Genomic DNA, 24,172 nt, shown 5'->3' on the forward strand with positions numbered 1-24,172 from the left:
GCCCTATTGTACATCAGTGTAAAAAATAGCTGTTATCTGCTGTTTCATGGGAGATATGGCAGAACATGATTTATTTGTGCCTGCTCTGCTGCCTCCTTTGAAATGTTGCCGTCGCTCACTGCACCCTTCGCTGGGGAAGGCAGATGGTCATCACAAAGTTTCCCATAACCTTGCCATGCCTGCTGCATAGTGAATCAATGAAACCTGAATTACAGAGCTCTGCCTGGGCTGGGAGCTGTGCTGCTACAGAATCCTGCAGTGCCTGCAAGCCTCTGAATGACAGCACTGCCCAGACACTGAGGAAATGTGAAAATTCTCTCCAGAATTTCAAAGCGGTGCCAAGTGGGGATTTTTAGCTGCAAAGTTGCATTCAGTGTGAGCCAGGACTGCATTGCTCAAGCTTTAATTACCGGCTTGGAAATGCACTTTTTGTGAGTGTTTGAGTGTTAGGTGTGACCTCTCCTTAGAAAGAGTAGAAATAAAAAATCCAAACAGGATTTGAATATGAAATGCTGGGGACAAGGATTTTTTGGAGCCTGAACAGCAGCATCTGCCCCTCTGTGATAGCTGTCTCTGCTTATGTGACATTTGCAATGAGGCTCCAGGTGACTTGGGAAGCTGGCACTAGACTGCAGTTCACCTTTTGTGTCAGCTCGTGCCAGGATACCCTTGCCAAAAGGCACTACTTTGGGGGAAATAACAACTGGGAATAGGGGGAAAAAGAAAAAAAAACAACAAAAAACCTTCTGAAAAGCACTTTGTCACGTTCCCTGGGCTGTGGCAAGCAAATGCTGGGAACAGTATGAGCTCCTGCCATGAATGTAGGCATAGGCAGAAATTTCTCAGTGTGATGATTACATCCTTTACATACCTGATTGAAGGCAAGGTGAGTACATAAAACATTTTCAACACTGTCTCCCAATTTCTGATATTTATTTGCTCTGTGAGCCAACATGCTGGAAGACATCTGTGGTTTATAAAGCCTCATTTCACTGATTTTTCCTTAGGATGGGAATCATTGCTCTGAGCAGGTCTGGCAATTTCAGATAATGACCTGCATGCAGCACAGGTGCTTCTAGAAATGGGTAATGCTGGATGCAATACATGTTAAAGTGTCTCCCCCAAATGGTTTTGGCCTTTTGCAGATGACTGCTTCCATGTGTGTGTGTGGAAGGCAGAGCCTCTCCCAAATTCAAGCTGTCAGCTCATTCCGGTAGCGTGCCTAGGCAAAGAATGTTCTCTCATATGAACCCACTGCTGTGAGGCAGTTTAGACATCAACTACCTTCATAATTTTGTTTTTATTAAATACAATAGGAATAAATCTGAAAACTTATAATCTAATTTATGTTGGGGAGAAAGTAAAATATTATTTGGTGTGCAAAAGACAATCCCTGGATATAGATTTTTTTGATCAAAGAGATTACTTGCGCTGGAACAACTTTATCACTGAGTCTTATTCCTCAGTTTGCAACTGGATTTGATCTAAACTCACACAGGCTTCCTGTCTTGGAAGGGGCACATACAATTATCCTACAACCAGTAGCTAAGGAGTGAGGACCTTTCTTATAAAATCTTTCTAACAAGAAAAAAACGAACAAACAAACAAAATAAAAAACCACAAAAACCAAAACCACAAAAAAACCCCCAAATATTTAAATGGGGCCAGATTCCTTTACAGAAAAGAAGGCCTTGTTTACAGACAGAGGCTGAGTGGACTTGATGTGTCCTTTAGTGATTGTCATGGAGTTTTATATATCATAGCATTTACCGAAATAAGTGAGACCAGAGTAAGGTTTATACTCTTGAATGTATAAATGAACAAAACCTGGTTAAATTTAGGTGTAAGGTAGATGCTTTTCTCTGTGCCACTGATACAAATCCATGAAATCTCAAATTAGCAATTCAAAAAGTCTGATTTTAATTATATTTTCTGGAGACAGAGTAGGTATCAAACTTTGTGGATCTGTCTGTATCCTGAGGAATCAGAATTTATTTTCAGTACATTTCCAACTTCTAAAAATAATTTCCAACATGTCAAGAAATCACAAATCCTCCGGAAATTAATTAACTTTTTGTAGTAATTGGAGATTTGTCATTGTCCATCAGTTAAATATGAAAGGTCATCCTCTCCCATGGGGTGAGGGGCTTGCATGCAACATTTTGGTCCTGGATATCTGGGAATCCCAGACTGCAATAAGTATCTGAGCAATCGCTGAACTGCAGCACAGAAATGCAAATGAGCCTATAATGAGTAAGACAGAGTTGTGGCAGGGAGCAGGGACAGATCCCAAAGCCCAGCGAGGTGAATAGCGAGGCTCCTGTTGAGTGCAGTGGTGTCTGAGCAGAGCTCTCGACATGTCTGTGAGAGGAGACAGAGCCTATCACTGCATCATGTCATAAACATGATAACCATACGCCCATCTTTTCTGCTTTCTCTCCCAGGATGGAAGGAGAAGTTTCATTGGCCACCAGCTTGGAGGGGTTATGGAAGTGCCAAACAGCAAGGACCAGAGAGTCAAATCAGCCAGAGCCATCCAAATCACTTACTACCTCCAAACATATGGCTCTGTCACCCAGGACCTCATTGGGGAGAAGTGGGAGAGCGAATTCTGTAAACTGATGCACAAGATGCAGCTGGATCACCAGGATCTGCAGCTCTACTCACTAGCATCCTTTAGCCTCTGGAAGGACTTCCACCAGACCAGTCTCTTGGCCAGGGGCAAGATTTTGGTGAGCCTGATGCTGATTCTCCTGACTGCTACCCTCTCAAGCTCCATGAAGGACTGCCTGCGTAGCAAACCTTTCCTGGGACTCCTGGGAGTACTCACTATCTGTATTTCCAGTGTCACTGCGGCAGGGATATTTTTCATTACTGATGGAAAATATAATTCTACTCTGTTGGGAATCCCTTTCTTCGCTATGGGTAATTATTTATCTTCATAATAATAGGATTAACAGAGTTTAATGACAGAATTGTAAATTACATCCTGGGTTATAAAGTGCAGATTTTACTTTGAGTGAAAGTCTAAGTCATTTTCATCTTTCTAAATTGATCTGTGCCTTGCCAAAAGAAAAAAAAAAAAGAAAAAAAAAAAGAAATGAAAAAACAAAAAAAAAGGAAAAATGGAGACAAAACAAAGCAGTAGCAACAATAAAAAGCAAATGACATTCCTGGAATCTCAGCCAACATGAGAGAGGGGCAGTTTTATTGATCTCTGCTACAGAATGAAGGAGAAATTGTTATTGAAATCTAGTCAGCTCAGCAGACAAAATGGATATGTGTTGACCCAACTTTGACGGGAGGTGAGCCAAAAGAGTAAGTTAAATAGGAGGGTACCAAGAGAGGGCAGATTTTAACACCCTTACCAAGAAGGGCTTTTCCTTTAGTTCTGCCTGAAGGGCAAAATGAGACAGGATGGTGTAAGAATAAGATTGATGGACTTTATCTCAGAGAGGAGATTACAGTTGTGGTGTTTGCCTGGCTGAGAGCACAGGGGCCTGTCAGGATCTGTGGCACATAATCCCTTGCTTTGTGAAATCCTAGATCAGCTGCACAGATTTCATTTGGATTCCACCCAAACAGGGGAAGGTGTAGAAGAAGAACAAATGTAAAACCCAACTCTTTAGGCAGAAGAATTGCTTTCTCTGTAACTGTCTGGTTCCAAGCACTTCCAGTGCATCCATGTGGTTGATGAGTTTGCTGGGAAGTTGCATTTGAAAGGCAGAGGGAAAGGTGCCCAACTCAATCATGGAGGCAGTGTTTGGTGCCCTCACATCCACGCTTGTCAGAATTTTGCCATACCATGAGTCTGAACCCCAGTGACGATTCTGAAATATCTCAGTGGTGGCAGCCCAGAGCTAAACATTTTCATGTTCAATTTCTGATGGCAGAGAATCTTACCTGTGGCCAGAGCTCCACATTCTTACAGCTAATTTCTTAAGTGCTATTCACGCTTCTAGTCCTCAAGAGCAAGTACTGTGTTATGCTAAGAGTCAACTAAATATGCAAAGCCAGACTCAAGGTTTGAAGAAGGGTCTTATACTTTCCTTAAAACCTCAATCTCCCAAAAGACCATATTTTCTTATCTTCCCCTAAGAAAATTCCTGTGGGTGTATGCATCCCCAGTCCAAATCTCCTACTTAATCTAGGCCTACTTAAACCTCCTACTTAATCTAATAATGCATCTGTGTCACTAAATAAAAGGCTGAGCTGTGGCCTCATCAGTCCTGCTCTCAGAATCTCTGGAGAAGCTGCTTGAGGTGGGAAGGAGTGAATGGAGGGATTTGTTGAAATTCCAGAAGGGAAAGAGAGGAGTGAGGCAAAAGACCCCAAGGAACTGAATGTTTGGTTCAGCCTCATTAATAGTGATAAGGCTGTGCCAAAGCCTCTAATTCAGTCATCTGCACTGCTGAGTTGTGGCAATGGCCCCTGACATGGACTGCCCTGTGCCAGCTCTTCAGATTTGTGCATGGCTCTGTGGTGTCAGAGGAGTTGATGGAAGGCAAGTGCTGAGATGGGGAAGGGAAGAAAGCCGGCAGAGAACATGCCAGGTTGTGGCAGACAGATCCTGACCTGTATGAGGGTGTGGGTTTAGGAAACAAAGAATGGAGAAAGGCATGAGGTGAAGACAGGGTCATGCTTGTTAGCAGATTTTGACAACCTTTTCCTTGTCTGTCAGGAGGTGCATATCAAAGGAGGAAGCAAAAGGCACTGGCTTGCTTGTGCAGCAAGTTGAAGTAGAGGTGAAAAAGCCCTGAAGTAATGAGAAGCACCTTCCCTAAACTGTGCATTCCTCTGTTGATGTCTCTTTTTAGATGGTTGGAGACACGGGTAGCACATTCTCTTTGACAGGTCCCAGACTTGCCACTCCCAAGGAGCTCCTCAGTTCAAGCCTTCTCTGCAGCCCCAGAGTGAGACACAGGTCAGAGCTTCTGAAAGCAGAGTGCCTCAGTTTCCCACCTCAGTGGTCCATGACTTTGTTTGCTGTCTTAGGAAAAGTAACATTTATAACTTTCTGTTGTGTTTTGCCCTGTCATTCTTGTCACAGCCACTGCCGAGAGCAAAAGGAAAGGAAAAAACATCTCTCGAAGTGAGATGTTTGCAAGGATTGTTTCTATAATATCATATTGAATGCAATTCAGGTTGAAAAAGAAAGCATTTATGTAACTTCTGAAATTTCATTCAGGAGTCTCAGACTGAATTGAAAATATCATTAGAGAACAGCTTGCAATGCTTGGGAACTGCTGCTTATAAATATTAGGCAGCACTTACAGTTTAGTGGAAGAAAAGACAGGTAGAATGTCTTATTAAAGTCTTACTGGGTTACCTTCTGCAAAGAACCGTGTGCCTTTAGTCCCTTAAGGGACATTGCCATTTAATGAGACCTTGCTCTGCCCAGAGTACACCAGAGCCCTCACTGGGCAGGGTTTTCTGCTGGACCTGATCTGAGAGCCCAGAGTAGAAACAAGAAGACCCCAGGACTGCTGATTCTGGGGATCAATAAATAACCCTGTCCCACATTATTCCAGTGTCCCTTGCTGCTGGCACAGCAGAAAGCAAACATCAAATGATAATTGAGTGAAGAAAAACTGCGCAGGGTGGGGTTTCCCTGAACTGCAAATGCCAGATTTGCAAGTCAAACTTTCAAAGTCAAGTTACTTAGATTTAAAAAACTGAAACCAGGCAATAACAGTGACAAAGATCCTGCAAGTGCAATGCAGAGTACACAGGCAGCATTAATTCTGGCAGCTCCCAACTTTGGAACGCTTCAACCTGACATTTGCAAACCATCCATTTAAAGCACATTTGTTTGGTCAAAAATATGCAGTTCCTTCTAGCATTCACTTTTCAAAGGACTAATTTTAATGGAAATTTTGTTATATTCTGGGCTTGTCCTTTTCCCTACAAGGGTGACAGGATGCTACCATCTGAATGACAGGAATAACCCTGGAAGTTTAGATCCAAAATTCTTCTTGCAGTGCAGAGCTTCTGTAAGTTTCAGTAGGTGACAGAAGCCTATAGAAAAATGGAATGTTTATATTTTTCTAAATTTAGACTGAGTGACCTCCAACATAATTATTTACTGTAGTCCTGCTGTGAGGGAATGGTCTGCTGGGATAAAGCACATCTCTGCTGTACTGGGAGAAGAGTGTTAGCTCAGACTGGCTTTTCTTTATCCTTGAAGGTGAAAAATTTCAGTCTTAAGTTAGGCATGAGGACAGTGGTGGAAAATCCTGCTTGCTCTGACTCCCTCTTCCCAGCCACAGTTTCCTCAGACAGCTGCCTTGGAAAAAGTTTTCTCGGTACAATGTCTACCACTGCATTTTTGCAGTCATTCAGGAGAAACTCTTCAGGAGGCTCCCCTGCAAATCTCTGGCTGCCAAAATCTCCTGCAAACAGGATCAAGAGAGGCTGAGTTTTAGCTGCTCATACCCCAGACAAATGGATAAATGTTGTGAGTTAATGCAAAAGCGCTTCTTTAGTTTCAGAGCTTCTTTGTTTATCAATTGAATCGGACCTAAATGCTTTATTTGTCTTTCTTTTTGGTCAGAATTTAATAATCTGTGTGTGAAATCAGAGGAAATAATGAGAAAAATGAGACTGTTCTACCTCACATTTCTCTTCTGGGACAAATAAAACTTGCAGTTTCTTCTACAAATTTAGCATCAGCAGAGCTGTCACGACTGGCTGTGTTTCAGACAGAGGATAGAGGGTCATATAATTAAGTTTCAGATTTGTTCTAGCCCTGGTTAGATGTTCACATCTGCCTTTTGTGTTTAGATTCATATGCAATTTCAAAGGGGTGTTATGTACATGACATAATTATGGTTTCCCATGCCTAATCATCACTAATTAATATAACCAGAAGGTTAACTACATAATTGAGATATTATTGCTCCCCTGATCTGCTTTTTAATGCACAGGAACCAGACTGATATCATCAGGGAGATAATGATTTAACTCAGCTGAGGTCCCAACTGTGTATTTTTGAAATGCAGGTGTACCAATTACATAATTTTACATTGCAATTATTTTCGACCAGTCCATGAAGTACTTCATTATATAGATTAGTGGAAATCTTATTATTAAAAACCACCTACAATATAATTATAGTGTAATTATGATTTTTGTACTATAAAGGGTACATGTTTCTTAGAAGGCTGGATTCACAGTGGATGTGAAAAATATTTCCTGACGTTTGTAAGGCCAGACCATGAAGTCCATAAGATATTTGTGAGAACAGCTGTTTGTAAATGACTCTTTAGAGAACATTAATCTCACTGAGTGCCCTACCACACATTGCAGTATTGCTGCCACTCCTGCCAGTAACCAAACTGCTGCTAGAATAAAGAGATACAAAAACTTTAAGAGCCAATAGGCTGCCTGTATGCAGCAGTAGCCCCATGCCTGATGTAAGAGCTCAAGATGGATGGCAGAGATTGTACTTTCAGTGCAGACTTTTCTGTTAAAATTTCCCATTATTCATTCCCTGGAGTTGTTCAAATGGAAGGAGGAATGAAGGCAATAGCAGACAAGACTCCAGGCAGTTATTAGCATTTCAGATAGAAGCCATCTACCTCTTTCAGATGGCAGTTGTTGAAATAATGACTGGTGATCACCTTTCAGTAAATTTAAGATGTCACAGTATTATATTAGCAGCAGAGTCATGGAAAATTGCAGGAAAAAAGCCTTGTTCAGATGAGAAATTATTTTTCTCAAACCTCAGAAGACAAATGTGAGAGCCAAAGTACAGGCTGTCACCAGTTTACCTGAACATGAAGTTTCACAGTATTCTAACCTTTGCTTCAAGCGATGGACTTGCTGATTACAAACGTGACAGAAACATTCCATGAGTGACTCAGACTTTGGGTTTGTCCTTTTGATGCAGCAGTAAAGCAAATCCCATATGAATCTCATATGAATCTCATGCTGCACCATCACCTCCTATCTGGGTGAGGAGCAAGAGGATGACCCTGTAGAGAAAGAGAGTCCTGATATAAACTCCCACCCCTCCATGCCTTAGAAATGCAGTGAATCTGTTGTTCAGATGTAACAGCAGTTCATGTCTCCACACATTCAGCAGACCTTTAAGGGTTTAATTATAAAATTTCTGCTATTGACTTTTACAGTGAAAAATGGGAATTTTAAAAACAAACAAAAAATAAATCCAAACAAACAAACAAAAAAGCCAACAGGAAAATAAATTGGAAGATTTAAAATGTTTAAGATTACTTAACATTGACTTTTGATGGGCATTTAACACAAATAATTCATATGAATGGGTTTAGAAATTCACGATATCTATATATTTGTAAAGTTGATTTCCCCATAACATGGTGTAGTTCCTGACAAGTCTATTTCCTGTTGCAGTAGGTGGGATTTTTTCATTTCAAAAGGAAAGAAATTTTGTAAGAACAATCTTTCCTGGAATTTCAGTAGAAGACTAAAGCTTTTCTGGGATAATTTGCTGCACTTGCACCATGCAGCCTGGTCCTGCAATTATGTCCTGAAGTGGTGATGATTAGGGAGAGGCAACCGGACTGGGACTGTTTGAGCCTTCTCAAACACGGCTGAGGGGAGATTATCCCTGAGCAAGTCCTTTGTGCCTTCTCACACCCAGCAGAAAGGGATGCATGAAGCAGCCCAGCCAGCCTCAGTCCCAGCAGCAGGGTTTGCAGCACCCAATCCAGGTGTCCCAAATGCTCCCCTGAGTGACATAATCTCAATTTCCTTTCCAGGCAATAGAGAGAAATAGGAAAGTCCAGAGCTATTTGGAAAATTGCTTAGTAGGTGTTTGGGATGAGCTGTGCTAATCTCTGGAAGGTTTTATCCATCTCTGAAAGAGGATGGTTTCTTAGACTTTGACACCTGAGGTTTTGTGGTTTTCTGGTGGTAAAATAGACTCATTCCTAGACTTGGTTATTTAAGGTTCTTTATTGCACTTTTTATGTGTGTTGATCTCATTTAGGCTGGACATTTAGTTTGGTCATGAGAAAGAATTTCTTCACAGCAAGGGTGATTAAACATTGGAACAGGCTGCACAAGGAGGTGATAAAGTCACCATTCTGGGGGTGTTTAAGGAATAACTAGGTGAAGCACTCAGGTCTACTCCACATGGTGGTGTTGAGTTACAGGCTGGACTCAATAATGTCAGGCGTCTTTTCCAGCCTAATTGATTCTGTGACTCTGTGACTCTGTGGTTCTGTGATACATAAGTTCTAAAAGAGAGACACGTGGAGGCATGTACAGCAGATATGTACAGACTGCCTTGAATCCCTTAGAAATGGGATTCTAACCCTTCTTTTCCTGTAGAGACTCTTCAGAAGGTCTTGTATCAACCCAAATGTCATCCTCCAGGGATGGTGGGGCTGCAGGGCTGCAGGTCAGTGGCTCTGAGGCTCAGCACAGGTTGAAGCATTCATCCATGGACCACTGGACCACTGCCCAAGCACAGACCACCACTGCCAGATCCATAATGACAGAGCAAATACAAAACATATTCTCTGCGTTTGTTGTTTGAGAGAAGTCAGGTAAAGTCTAGCTTCTTCAGTTGCTAGTTGGAACTCAATTAACCCATTTGTCCCAAGAGAAGTCTCCAAATAGTGTTGTCTGTTACTGTTGCTGGTATTATTAAAACATCTTCCTTGGCTCTCCACTTGCAGCTAACAGGCTGGTAGCTGTCATTTGAACTGCTTCGAAGTTTCTGCAAGCATTTCTAAAATTCTTTGGAAAATGTGAATTGATAAGAGAAGAGACCATGATTTAAGCTAAAAATTCATAGGCTGAAAGGAATGATTTGCTTTTGCACTTCAAATGTATGATTACTACTCAGTCAATACACCAATTCAATCCTGATAGAAAATAATATTTCCTCTTCAGATGCTTCACACATTTGTCTGAACACCTCTTGCTTTCATTTTTCTGCCTTTTCATGGCAATGCTCATTCCTGCCAATGGGTTATTTAAAGTTCTTTATTGGATGCACCTTTTCTGTGTGTTGATCTCATTAAAGAGGAGTTTCATTCCTTGTGCTCGATGCACATCACATTTACCTTTGGCTAATTTAGGCTGGAAAGGAGCTGCCTCATGGCAAAAATTATTTAGCTCTGTGTATATCATCCTTAATAGGGCACTGACAAATCCAGCCTCGAAGAGCACCAATAGCAATTCCACAACCTGCCTCAACAGCTTGTTCCAGGGCTTAAAAAGCCATACATTTATAAAGGTATTTCTTAGCATTTCCACTGCTGCATTTTGCACCTATAAACTCCAGGGTCTGTCTGGCTCAGCTGTGGAGTGTAATTTTTCACAGTACCATTGTATATGCAAATACTTTTATAATATTTTATATGTAGGGCTGCGCTTTTTCAGGTTGGATATAATTTCCTGCCAGATCCTTTTCTCACAGATATTTTACTATTAGTTCACACATTCCTGTGAGCTCCATACACACAGGAAGATTGATGGTGGCTTCTGGTCTCTGCAGGAGCACGGTGGATCTGCAGGAAAGAGCAGATGTGGGGTAGGCTGAGGACGTGTGCTGTGTTCTTTAGTGTGTTGTGGAAATATTCAGCCTTGCCCTGTTGTTTCTTTTGAGCTGGGAAGGAAAGGTGGGCTCTGTTACTCAGGAAGCACAGAACAATGAATGTTCTATGCTCCATCAAGCAGGCTGTCCTCTTGCCTTAGATTCTGTGATCCTCTGCAGGGAAATCCAAAATTGTGACTCTGGGTTTTGGGCAAAAACTAAAGCCAGCAAATGTATTTGTTTTTCTCCTGGAATACATTTTGTGTGCAAATCATCCCTGGAATTCACTGTTGTGAGATATGGTTGTGTCTCAAAATTCAGAGTGATAAAGAAAAGGTTGGATTTTTACACAGCTAGCTTAAACATCTTCATTATTTTGAATAATATTGCAACACTAAACCATAACCATAAGGAAGAAGCATAAAAATTAATGACCATGCTAAAAACCTGGTTCAAAAATTGGTACAAAGAAATTTCACTTGTGAAGAAATTTTCCCATAGCTGCCTACTTTTATTCTGATAATTTTCCCCTGAAGAGTTTGAAAAAGGATACAGAACTCAATAGACCATTTACCAAATGTTCTAAATCAATATTTATCTGCTATATCCATCTGCACTGTTAAAAACTTTACACAGAATCAAGGTTTAAGGAGTTTATTGCAAATACCAAACGAACTAAAAAGACTTTACTCAGCATTGTATCGTTTATATGTCCTTTGCCACTAGCTAGTTAAGATTTTAATAATTCATTTTTATCTTTCCATTCCTGATCCTTTTTCACTCCATTTCCTTCCCATGGAGTGACTTCTCCTCTCTGGTGGGATAACTGCCTGCAGTCACATCCAGCATGCACGACCCACACTGGCTCAGGGCTCACTGCTCCATGAGCAGCAGCAAATGACAGCAGCAGCCCACTTTGTTCATGCCACCATCATGTGCCTCTGTTCCTGGCCTTCAGGGAAAGGTATGACAGCTGACTTTCCATGTCTTACTCCTGCTGGATTTGTACAAACAGGTCATGTTTCATCCACACTTGTCTGATGTGAGATGAGGAAGGAGATGTTATTTTGGATGCCCAAAGTAGCAGGGAAAGCTGCAGCAGCTGAAGATGCAGGCACAGGGCTGAAGGGGGTGAAAACCTCAGGCCTTTGCAGCTGTGGATCACTAAAAATACTCTTTAGTTTTTGTTCTGCAAGAGTGAGCACACTGTCCTCACTGTCTTGGCTGGTTTTCAGTGAGGATAATTGCATTTGTCTCTTCCTCTGATTCCCCCTGCTGTGCAGGTCAGATGCAGTGCTGGTGAGCATTGCCTTGCTCCAAGCATCGTGCAGGTGCTGCTCTGGGAAGCAGATGCTGGTTTTTACCCAGACGTGGCTGAATTTCACTGGTGAATGCAAAGGCCACATTACGTGGGTGGCTCAGCAGTCTCTAAAATCATTCTGAATTCCCTGAGAACACGTATCTGCTCCTCTGCATGTTGGCCATACATTTTCCTGCAGTCATCCCTGGCATTTCAACACTAGGAAATTTTTTGCTCATACTCTACCTTCCTAAAGTCCAAGGAGGAAAATCATTCCTTTGCAGCCTGGTATGACACTTAGAGCTGCCCTACCCACATATCCCAATCTATATTCAAATGCAGATTTTCCCTGGAAATGTTAAATACCATAGCTTTTTCTAGTGTTATGAACTCCATTGCTGTTGATATCCTTTTTAAAAAAAATTGTTGTGCTAGCATTGCCATGAAACCATTCAGTACTATAGCATTTTACAAACTCTGCAGAAACTCAGAAACCACAGGGACAACCTACCAGAAGGAGCACTTGCAGTGTTTTATAAAGGGGTACCTAAGGACAGATTAGTGCACCTGGTGATTCCCTAGAGGGTCAAAAATTCTCTATTTCTTTACATTTCTAGCTGATATTTTTGTTGTTACTCTTGAGAAATTATTATCTTGCAGGGAAGACATTGAGTTGCAAGAAGCTGAAGGTGGGAAGGTGCTCTGCATATTGAGTGCAGAGCAATGAAACCTTCTGTCCTTCTACCATAACTGGAAACTGATTAACACAAAGCTCTCTGCTAATGCAATTTAAACCTTCTAAAACTAGACTGAGAGACTTGGGAACAAAAATCCTGTTTATGCTTAGAATAGATATCACTGAAAAATGAAACTGTGCAAAGAGCAAAACCCAAACCCATCTAAAGCACTCTCTTATGGGGGCAGCTGAAAAGGAAGGCTCCAAAGGAGAGGTGCTGGCTGCTGTCTTGAAAGCATTACCAGAAAGTGCCATGTTGAGAGCTGTACAAAAGCTAACTATTTTGGAAAGCAACCCACCAGTGCAAATATCCCTCCCATCACACTCCCAGTCAACTTCAAGAAACTATTTTTTGGAGTGGGAACTGCTGGGCTCACCTTACCTTCTACTGTAAAAATAGAATCATAGAATCACAGAATGGTTTGGAAGAAACTTTAAGTGTTATCCAGTTCAAATTCCTCTGCCATGGCCAGGGACACCTTCCACTAGACCAGTCTGCTTCAGGCCCTGTCAACCCAGCCTTAACATTTCCAGGAATGGGGCATCCACAGCTTCTCTGGGCAACCTGTGCCTGGGCCTCACCTTCCTCACAGGGACGAATTTCTTTCTACCATTTAAACTAACCCCACACCACTCTCTTTCAGTTCAAAGCCATTCCCTCTTGTCCTGTCACTACATCCTGCCCTTGTCAAAGTCCCTCTCTGAGCAGCTCAGTGCCTTTTGTATTCCTTTATGTGGACTTTCAATGTCTCTCCCATCAGAGCTGAGAAACAGTATGAATTTTATCGTGCAGTTAGCCTGCCTTTAAATGAATAACCTTGGTAGGATATTGAAGCAGGGAAGGCTTTACTAATCATAGATGGAGATGTTCTAATGCTTTCTTAGGTTATTTGGAGTCAGACAATGCAGTTAATGAAGCAAGTTTCAAAAGATCTCTCTTACGTGGATTTTGACCTCTAATATACTGATTCTTCCCCTGAAGGGAAAGTAATAGAATCCCTTTATGGGCTATTAAAAAAAAAAAAAAAAAAAAGTGTAGAAGTTTTTGATTATTTTAAAATTGGTCAGGAAGTATTAAAGTAATTGGTGGTCAAGGACAGACAAACAAGACCAAATGTATAAACTGAGCAGAACAAGGCAAAAATGTCAATCAATTTCATTATTTTTTTTAAAGTAAAAAACTGTATATGTGGTTCAGTTTTATAACAATGAAGTTGATAACCACTTGGGAGTTTTGTTCACAAGCTGAAAAAGATACTTGTCAGCTCTTAAATTTCTAGAACATTGTCAGTGCTCCAGGAGAACTTTTCTTGTATTTTGTGACCTTCTTTACCTGACCCTGTCACATTTGCATTCCACTTCCCTAGGACCTGCTACTTCATTGCCAAATGCACAGCAAATAATGCATTCCTTAGGAAATCTTCTATTTTAGCTATTGAGAAACTCTTCATGGACTTCCCTCAAAGTTCATTTGAAATGACAAACATACTTTTAATTTCTTCAATCATTGTCACAAATCTCACTATCACTGTCTTTTCCTGGAGCACATTGAAAGGTTTCTAATTCCCAGAGGGGATTGCTTTACCTGACATGAGTAAGAAAAAGTGAAAGCATCATGGAAATTGTTGAAAAATAGAGGCTGATTTTATCCTGCAGATCAGGTTCTTTCACTTTTCCTTCAACAGTGTGTGGAACTGTGAACTGATCCCCTATTAGCTTAAACAGGCAAATGGACACACTGCTCATTTTGGAAAACTCTCAGCCCTCAGTTGCTCTTCAAAAGAGGTGCCTTCCAGCTTTTTCATGAGCTTTTTCCATCATCTCTTCTGAATTAATTAAAGTATTTTAAAGTTTTCAATTCAAATATCACCAAGTTCCAGCAAAATTAGACAGTTACTTTTCACAGATTCCATCGAAAAGAAATGGTCAAGAATTATCTCAGTAACTCACGAGTAGGAAACCTTTTATTTCCTGAAGAAAAAAAATGATAATTTTCTAATTTTCATAATTTTCAAATTGTTTACTTTCCAGTCTAAAACCTCATTTTACTTTTCCTCTGGGAAAAAAAAAAATAATAGAGAAAAAAGGGCAAGAAAAAGTCAGGGTGTGAGGAAATAAATAAGGAAAACATCCAGGAGATGCTTTCACTATTTAAATTGTAAACACAAAGGAAAAAAAATTACATTTTTTTAGATAAAACATTTAAGAACAAAAGTTCCAACAACTTTCTTTTCAAAAAACTTAATGTAAAATATGATGGCAACAGATGTTTTAACACCATGAATCAAGCATCTATCTCAAAAAATTCAGTACATTTTATGCTATAAAATGATTTTTAAATGTGCATGATATTATGGAAAATATGTCTTATTAGATAAACCTGATTTTTAAAAATTAATCTCCACACTTATAGGAGAAAAGAAACCATGCTGGTATAGTCTATTTAAATAATGGCAATTTGATTCACTCTTGCACAACATTTTGAAACATGCATGGATTTATACTACATTAAATCATTGTAGCTTATATTAAATATAATAATGAAATATTAAATCATAAATGCACACTCTTCCTGCTGAAAATATATAAATAACTGGAAAAAAAATTGTATTCAACATCTTTCCTCATGTTCTGGAATGAAAAAGAAATCAATAGTAGTAAACTTCTTGGATAATGCAAGGTTTGGCAGATAAAAAATAATGAAAATGCAGCCCAAGCACATCATTAAGCAGCTCATTTTGTCAACATGTGCTCCATCACAGTTAAGTACTGGATTATGCATCTAGAAACAAAGAATGTATTCGCATTTGCAAGATGAGCAATTGCATCCCCAGAAAAAAACAATGAGATCACAGCAAATAATGCAATGAATATGAATTCCCAGTGTGCTGCTGCTGTTAATACGGGAGGAAGAAATGGGAAAATTCTGTTAGGGAAAGAATGGGAAGGTGACATCAGTTAGCAGAACGACTTTAGGAGGATGTTGGCTGGCACATTGGGTGGACTCACACGATAAAATGCAGAGGTCTATCATGTATGCAGCATCTCTGTGGCACTGCTGAGCCAGTCCTAGAGTGCATTTCAAAACTCACTGGAAAACTGGAGTCCCCTGGGAGGAGTGGGATGTTCATGGAGCACTCAACAGTTGTGCAGGGCAGGTGGAGATGGTATAACACGACCCCCACGTCTGAAACCTGCAGGAAAATCATTTGATATGAGAATAAAGACACAATTCTTTTACACTAAAGCAATCCATCATTGAGTTGGTTCTTCAGGGCTTGATGGACCCTATGATTAAAAAAATTAAGACTAAGGTTTCATTTTGTAGGGTACAGGTTAGACCTCAGAACTGTGATTTTGATGCAGAAACAAATTGTTACAGTGATTTGGCATATGATGGAAATAATTTTCCCTCTTCTCAAAACCTATGAAGTTTCTGTTACGAAAGAACAAAAAATTTGTCTTCTGTCTGTGTAACAAGTCAGATTTGCTTATGCTCAACCTAAATTTTCAGCTTCTCAGCTTTATCACATTATTTTCATTTTATGCCCGCCTTTAGGGAACTTTGGATAATTGTCTTTACTCACCAGGCTCCTACAAATATTCTTTCAGAATAATCTTATGCTCATATCTCTGTTGCATATCCATTTTTTTGCAAGACTGATAATAAAAACCACTCTGTTATTTAATGGTATTTTGTAAGATTGTCACATTACAACCAAAATCCAAATTAACTTCCAAAACCTTTCTTCTTAGAAAATTTTGAAAAGTGCACAAGGTCATCTGACCACTTGACATACAAAAATGTTTTGGTGTTTTGCTTCATTTCTTCTCAAAAATTTCTAGCTTTTAGGCTTTTCAGGAGCTGTGACTCACACAACAAACTCTTTAGGGCCTGCCTACATGGTTTTTGTTCACATGAATTCAACATGTGCAAAAATACTGGAAAGCTGTTATTGTTCTTATGGCTCACGGCTTTTGATGACATTTTGCCTGAACTCATACAACAGTAGGACTCCATAAGAGGTTGCATCACAAGGATTTTCTCTAATGAAGGCATAATTCATCTCTTCTATTGGTTTCTGTTTTCATATCACTTCCTGCTACACACTGGTTCTTAATAACTTTGCTCTTCCCTAAACCCTTCCAGTGTTTCTACCTTGTGGCTGTCCCAACAGAGAGCTGGTGAATGCTTATGTGTCACATCATGCTTTATTAACCATGTGCTGCATCTCAACACAGAGATTAATTTCAGCTACTTCCCTTAACTGGTATCCTGTTAATTGTACTGCTCTGTAATACTGATTTAATACTGTCTTTTTCATAGACATGAAATCTGGATTCTGTGGTTAGTAATTGTTGCACTCTACTTCTTAGGGTAAGCAGCAGGATTAGTTCTTCACGTTTTCAGTTCTTTGACATCCTTTTTATGTCTTTCCAGTACAAACTGGCAGTGATTCAGTGAAGCTGGTCACAACACTCCCTTCACACTTTTGTGGTACACGAGAAGGCTGAGTATTTTGGATTTATGAAACACAGTCAAGGAATAAGTCTCAGTAAGAGTTCAAATTCAAACTCTTGTTTCAGAATTGTAACACTTGCTTAACACACTGGCTGGTTCTATGATCATCACAGCCTGGATTTCACAACAGATTAGAGCCCATACACAGAGACCCAGAGTCTAACACAGGGCAGGAATAGGCTGCTGAAAGTTTCTCTCATCACAGATCTCCCTTTATGGCTTTCTTTTGGTATCTTGCATTCCTCAGATCAATGCTGGGTACTGGATTTGCAGTATAACAGATTAAGTCAGTATCTAAACCATTTGGGAACCTAGTACTTTCTGGAAATCAGAAACTGCTTCTTAGTGCAGTCTATCTTTAGAACTACTAGCAGCAGGGAGCAATTTTAAAGGGAAATGGAAATAAAACAGTTATATTGCTTTTTTTTTTTTACTTTTTGTCCCTGTTACAGCAATTTTATTTGCTGCTGATCACCTCCTAGAGATATGGTCACATTATTTTCCTCCTTCCACAGATTACTCTAGTCATACCTTTTATCCCACACTTTGTTTTTGCCTTCTGTACTCCAGGATTTCCCTGGTCAGTGTAGTTCATAAAATATTCTTCCTTTATCCTTTCTTCCCACAACCTTATATGCCCTCGGCTCTTCAGAATGAAACTGTGGTACTTCTTTTTTTCTCTGTTTTCAGTTACTGTATTTGATTCCTATTTGCATCAAGTGTATGGCATATGACAATGAGCCTCCTCCAACTGCTCTGCAAATCTCTTCTTTGGTTCCTTGGAAATTCAGGATAAAAGTGTTTCCCAACTTCTTCTTACAGGCAGCATCCTTGTAAATCCCTCTGGGCCAGATGCCTGCTGCCTGCACCAGTAATCCCCACATGAGGTGACATTGTCAAACCATAATCCACAGGCTCCTTGTTGCCTCTTCTTATTTGCTAACACTGTTCTTTTAATAGTCAAACACGATAATCTTCCAAGTGACAACTTAGGCCTCAGCTGATCTGCACGGAGCAGCAGAGGATCCTAGCAGTCAGTAAGGCTAGAAGGGGAATTTGCTTCCATCCCCATGGCAGCAATCCTGGGATATGTGCTGCTTGCTCACCCAGGGGCTGGTTTGTTGTGTTGGCGCACCCCAGTTGCCAGGATCTGAGAAAACTCAGTTTCATACGTGGAGTGGGAGTAGGACCATTGTGAGGAGCCCTGAAGGACCTGACTGGCTGGAATGTACTTGGCTCTCAACATCCTGACTCTATTTCCTATATCTTTTGAGATTTTCTCATTGCTCTTCCAATGATGTAATTGGTAAAATCAACCTGCACTTTACTTTTTGGGTCTTGAGGGACAAAATACAGCCATGGGCAGCAGTAGTTGTATTCCTGATTGTCCAATTGGAGTCTGCTCCTGCTCCCTCAGGCCAAGTCCAGCTCACAGGTTTTACCTGTCTCTCAGACCCCCATCTCATCTGACCACAGGTAAACAGGTGTCTTACAGGAAGGTGCTCCTTTGGCTGGAATGAGCTCTGAAGAGCCCCACAGTGCCTGTGTCAGGAAGGACTTGCTCGTGTGGTCCTGGTAAGAGCAAAGAAATGGGAGCATCATGAAATACGAGAGCTCCTTGTGCAAGATAGTTCAAAATACTTGATTAAAATGTATCTGTGTTTTTTGTGTTAGAAAAAAAAAAATATTGTTGGCTTTATAGTCAGGCAAAATACGTATGTGGTGTACCAGAGAAGGGGTTCCTCTACTTCACCCTTCATCAATCTTCCACCTTCCCAAAACTCTTCTCAATAAATCAGTGGAAATAGCAGAAATCATGCCCTTTTCACTCTGGCTTCTCATTGTTATGGTTGAGTTCACAGGATAAGTCCATCAAAGTCAATGGAATTGCCTCAGAAATTAATTTGTCTGGGATATCTTGCAGCAGATGTGCTGTTGGCTTCTGCTTTTATAATTGCTGTGCTCATAGCACAGCCTTATAGTGTGAGATCCTTTCCAGACTCTGAGGACCCTGCAACACAAAATCATACCAGAGAATGAAAGGCAAACAGAAAGATTTCATCAATGCCACAGAGACCAGGCTTTAGAAATGTAACGTGTCCCTTGTGGCTCCCTTGCATGGTCTGGTTTGTGACCATGCCACCCAAGAACTGCAGAGCCCAGGTGGGAGTAACCACGAAGGAGGCCAGATGTCTGCTTGGGAAGGTGCCCAGGGCCTGCCACTGCATAAAATGAGAGAAGCAGCCACTAAAACTATTTTCTAATTTCATTTACTTGTGGTTGAAATATTTTCTCTCACTACAAAGCATTTTTTTGTGATAGATGCAGCTGAATTGGGCAGTAATGAGGCCATGGGTTACTTGGCTGAGGAGGGTGTTGCTGCAGAGGTGGAGGTGCATTGCACCACGGAGTTGTTTCCTTCATGTCTGGCTGTAAGCCACCACCAAAACTCTGTCAGGTGGACTGAAACAGCTGCTCTAATGCTATATATGTCTATACTGTGCACTCTGGGACCTCCATTCAAGGGCAGATTAGCATTTAAAGAGGATAACGAAAGGTAGCAGCTGGCTCATCTGCTGATCCACACCCAGACATGCTCACCCAAAGAGCTACAAGCAAGAAAGAATAACCATATCCACTTTGGAGAGCCATGATGATATTGGGAAGGTCAGAGTCTTGCTGGAAATACCTCAGACACACTAGACATTGGCCGATAAAGGGAAATAGAGGAAAATTCTTTTGCTCAATGAGAGATAAATGAGCAAGAGATAAACCCTGGTGCCAGCAGAACTGCTACAGGGACCATCTTCACCAGGAGAATATCAAGAGCAATGGCAAATAGTTTAATAACCCCTAGCTGATATCAGCATCCTTCTGTTCAAGTCTCTAACTGAAGTCACAGAATAATTAACCTTGGCTGGGTTATAAGATCAGCAATGTCCTGAAGAGACTTGCACTGAAAGAATATTTACTGTCACATATGTGGGCAGGAAAACCACATCAAATCCTTACTAGAAAGTTGACATATGGCATTTCACAGATAAAGAAGCATTTATAGGAATGGAATATGCTAAAGGTGAGATATAAGGGCTGATCCTTTGTAAGAGAACTCTCTTTTTCATCTCAGGGATAGGTGCCAAGTGTATCCAGAGTCAGCAATAGGACGAAGTCCCCAGGGGAGTAGCAGACTGTGGAACTATGTCTATCCAGGTACCACGGATTTGCTGTATTTTACCTCAAAATACACTCTTCCACTGCCATGTGCCTTCACACCAGGCAAGGCACTGCTCTCCCAGGAAACACCAGCAGGCAGTTTTGCACAGCTGTTCCTGCCTCATGGAGTGATTTTATGAAGAGACTCTCATTTTTTGTCTTAGTGGCTGCCAGCACGTCTGGGACAGGCAAGGAGCAGCTGTCATTGCAAGACTATTGATAAGGCTTTATCCTGTTTCATCCTCCAGCATTGCAGTGTATTTAAGTAAGAAAAACCTCCAAAGTTACCACTTAAATATGGATTAAATCCAGATTTGTTCCTTTAAGCATGTTTTTTCGAGTAGATAAGGAGGTTAAAACTTCTGGATGTTTGATCTGAGAACTGAGCCTGAGACACAGAGAAAGAAACTATAAGGTCCTTTATCCTCCCCTTCCAGTAACACCTCCTTGTACGAAAATGAAGCATCTACCTAATAGGGAGAAAGCGTGGTGAGAAATAGTTTAGTTGGAAGTGTGTCCTTGAATGGGTGAAGATACTCAAGATGAAGCTAGGAAAAAAAAAAAAAAAAAAAAAAAAAAAAGCCACTCCAAAAGAGACAACTTGAAGCTTTTATCTATTCTGATAAATTTTAATGTCTTAAATTTCTTCTTCATGTTAGCTAAATTATTTTAAATATCTTTCTTTATAGAAATAAATTCCTACTGACAGAAGAAAAGACAAAAGTGATATATTCTTAGGAGCAGCTACTATGATGACACTGTAATTATGATGGGATAATAAGATTGCAGTTAACTTTGAGAAAATTTTCATGCCCATTTTTCACATAACATACAAGCAGTTTTATATAATGAAGTGTACAACCATAAATTTTGAAGTGATCATATGTGGTTATGAAGTGGTCACATATACTGGCAGATCTGGTGGGAAACCAAAGCCAGATGTCTTAAGTATTAGTGGGTCTTCCTTCAGATGGTGTTTCAGCTCCATGGAAGGGCCTGTGCTCAAAAGTTGCAGTTCAGTCATTCTTATTTATTCTAAATAAAATATTAAAAAATATAGATTAGTATATGGCATCCTGCTTTGCTCATCTGAGGGTTTACTAGAATTTCAGCTTTAGCTTTCTGTCCTTCCAACATACCTTTCACTCCAGTATAAAAAGGAATAAGCTGAAATTAGGAATCTTTGATTTATGATTTAAAATGTGAGTCTGATAATTAATGAATTACAATAGAAACATTGCTGTCTATTTTAAGTCAAATGAAATAAAGAAGCTAGGGGGATCCTTCAATAACAATAAACATGGAACTCTAATTTATTTTTATGCTCTGTGATCACATACAAAAGATCTAATATAAATAATTGCATTAGATGTCCTATTTTTGGAAAAATGCATAGCTAGTATTTAGGAAGACTTATTGCTCTGATTTATCTATTAATGAAGCAAAACCCAGTTAATTACCTAATTTGCATGATATTTTGTATCCACATATATGCTGGGATGAGCACTGGGGAGAGGTTTTGCATCAATCTGTTTTTAATAAGCTAATGAAGTTGGCAGGGCTGACACTGCAGATCAAATCACTGGATGTTTTTCCCTTGCTGGACTGAGAATTTGTGATCAAAGTAGAGATCAAATGAGCTCGTGAGCTGAGGAAGGCAAGACCTTTCCTCCTCCACCACCAAGATGCTGTTACTGCACTGGATCTGTGAATCAGAAACCTGTTTGATGTCCCACACTCTCGTCCCACTGCCTGGAGTGAGGAGGAGATTGTAGCTTCAGATTCCTGTCTGTCACCTTCTTCCCTGCCTGCTCCTCTGCCCCATTGCTCTGAGCTTGGACAGGACCCTGAAAACTGCCAGCCAGAGTCACTTAAATCAAGGTAAAAGCAGCAGGTCTGCTGCTGCTTTTGCACCCTTTTTGCATCCCACCTTCATGCTCTGGGATGTTTCTTCCCACTCTTTGTCTGCCCCTTCTCTTTTTCAACCTATGGCTCCCATGTCTGTGTGTTTGCTGTTGCTGCATCCCATGTGTGTCAGGAGCTGCTGCCTCAAGGAAAAAGAGACTTACCCAATTTTCCCTGAGGCCTTCCCAAGCCCTGTGCAGCAGAGGGTCTGGTTTGCCATGTAAAGCAGATTTATACAAGAATGCATCTTCTCTGACATTAGCTATTCAAATCCAAAGCATTTGCTTCTAAACCAGCTGGTTGTCCAGGCTGAGCCTGCCATGGCCAGGCAGAGCAGTACCCCAGGGAGTGCTTCTAACCACACCCAGGTGAGAGTTTGAAATAGTTTGAGTCTCCATTGATGTTCTCATCTGTGTTTTGGGCAAGAGAGGGAGCTAAGGACAGCAAGTTTTGTGTATAAGCTAAACTCTGTATGGCTAAAGTGAGATTAATTCTCAGGGTTTCTAAAATACTCTCACATGCTCTATGAGATAAATTGCCTGTTCTTGAGGCTCAGCTACAGCATAAAACTTACAACCAGCTAAAAAAAATATTGTTCTAGTTACACTGGGTCATGTATTGAAATATGGTAATTTGGGTGCTGAGTCACCAAGACTGCTGAGGAAAAAGAAGTTTTTACTATTAAAAAAAAATGGTGAAGTCTGTGTTTTCTGGTTTTAAAGCCATCATTGAGATAAGATAAATATCTTATAAAGATAAATAAATAAGATTATTTCTTATATAAGATAAATAAGATTAAAAAAAGCCACATTGGCTTTTGATCTAATCAATGCCATTTTGCTTGATTTTAATCCACCATTTTTAAAATACTCTTGGAGTTTTAGTCAGATTTTTTTTACCTTTGTGTCTAAGATGAATTTTAACAACAAACATGAGGATTGAAGCTCAAAGAGCAATTTGAGATCCTTATTATCCAGGGCAGAAATATTTTAGACCCAGTGGAGAGTGGCAAATGCCTTCCTAAAAGTTCATCTTAGCTATTCAGAACTTATTTTTATGAATCAGTTAAATGTCTTAAATCTTTTTTATAATCACTAGTGACAAGCAGTTGCCCTAGAAAGTGATAAATCCCAGGTATTTTACCTACCTACTGTTATGGTGAGGTGCCTGTCTCTATCAGCTGACTGTAGCTAGACTCTGACAACTGATCTAGACCAGATGCACAACTTTCAGATCTCTAAAGTCAGTGAAACTAATCCCACCTAGACTGATGCAGTAGATAAATTTCCAGAAAAGGATATATTTTCACTCCAATATTCTAAAGCACTCCATTCAAAGCTGGGGCAGGGGGAAGGAAGAGGTGATTTGTTTGAAATATTGTAGAGGAGGAGTTATGAAATCACAGGTTGGCAAGACATTGACATTTCTAGCTTGTTGACATTAAACATGAATGTCATTTAAAGATAACACCTGCTTGAAAAAGCTTGCAAATGATGTTGTTTAATATCAGTGGAAGCAAGCAGAAAACCTATTAACTTCAATTAGTATTTACATCAGGACACCCATAGTTCAATGAACTTCATCCCTTAATTAAAGTCTTTAATACTCATGTTAAATACGGCAAAAGTCTCCTGAAGAAGAATGGGCTCAGCACACATTTAATGGTTGTGCTGAACTGAGGTGTTTTGGACAACACCAGAGGACAGGAGAACAATGGAATGACCTTTTCCATGAAGAGCTCATATAACAGACCATGGATATGCCTGAATTGCTCCCGTGCAGACTTGCTTTTACAGTCAGTGGGGAGAAGGGCACAGCTACAAAGGTTAGTCATCCCTCCAATGGTCAAAAAAGGAAACAGAGCATCTTCTGCTCCTTTCCTGCAAAGGGGAAGGCTGTCCTCAGCTTGGACATCTCCCCCAGGGGTACTGAGAGAACAGAGTGCTGCCACCACCAGCAAGTGTCTGT

The 24,172-nt window shown here is 40.4% G+C and overlaps 1 protein-coding gene across 3 annotated transcripts in view; it reads left to right on the top strand.

The window, feature by feature from the left end:
• Window positions 1-24,172, top strand: part of PTCHD4 (patched domain containing 4) — an 80,441-nt gene that overhangs the window by 22,848 nt on the left and 33,421 nt on the right. For all 3 annotated transcript variants that reach the window (XM_088053381.1, XM_005521821.2, XM_088053380.1), the window contains one exon: window positions 2,445-2,925. In XM_088053381.1, coding sequence (XP_087909507.1) covers window positions 2,445-2,925 — 481 coding nt within the window. The remainder of the gene's footprint in view (window positions 1-2,444; window positions 2,926-24,172) is intronic.

Source organism: Pseudopodoces humilis, chromosome 3 (genome assembly GCF_049639895.1).
Source record: "Pseudopodoces humilis isolate 2021_Gansu_Grassland_sample_001 chromosome 3, ASM4963989v1, whole genome shotgun sequence".
Lineage (NCBI taxonomy): Eukaryota > Metazoa > Chordata > Aves > Passeriformes > Paridae > Pseudopodoces > Pseudopodoces humilis.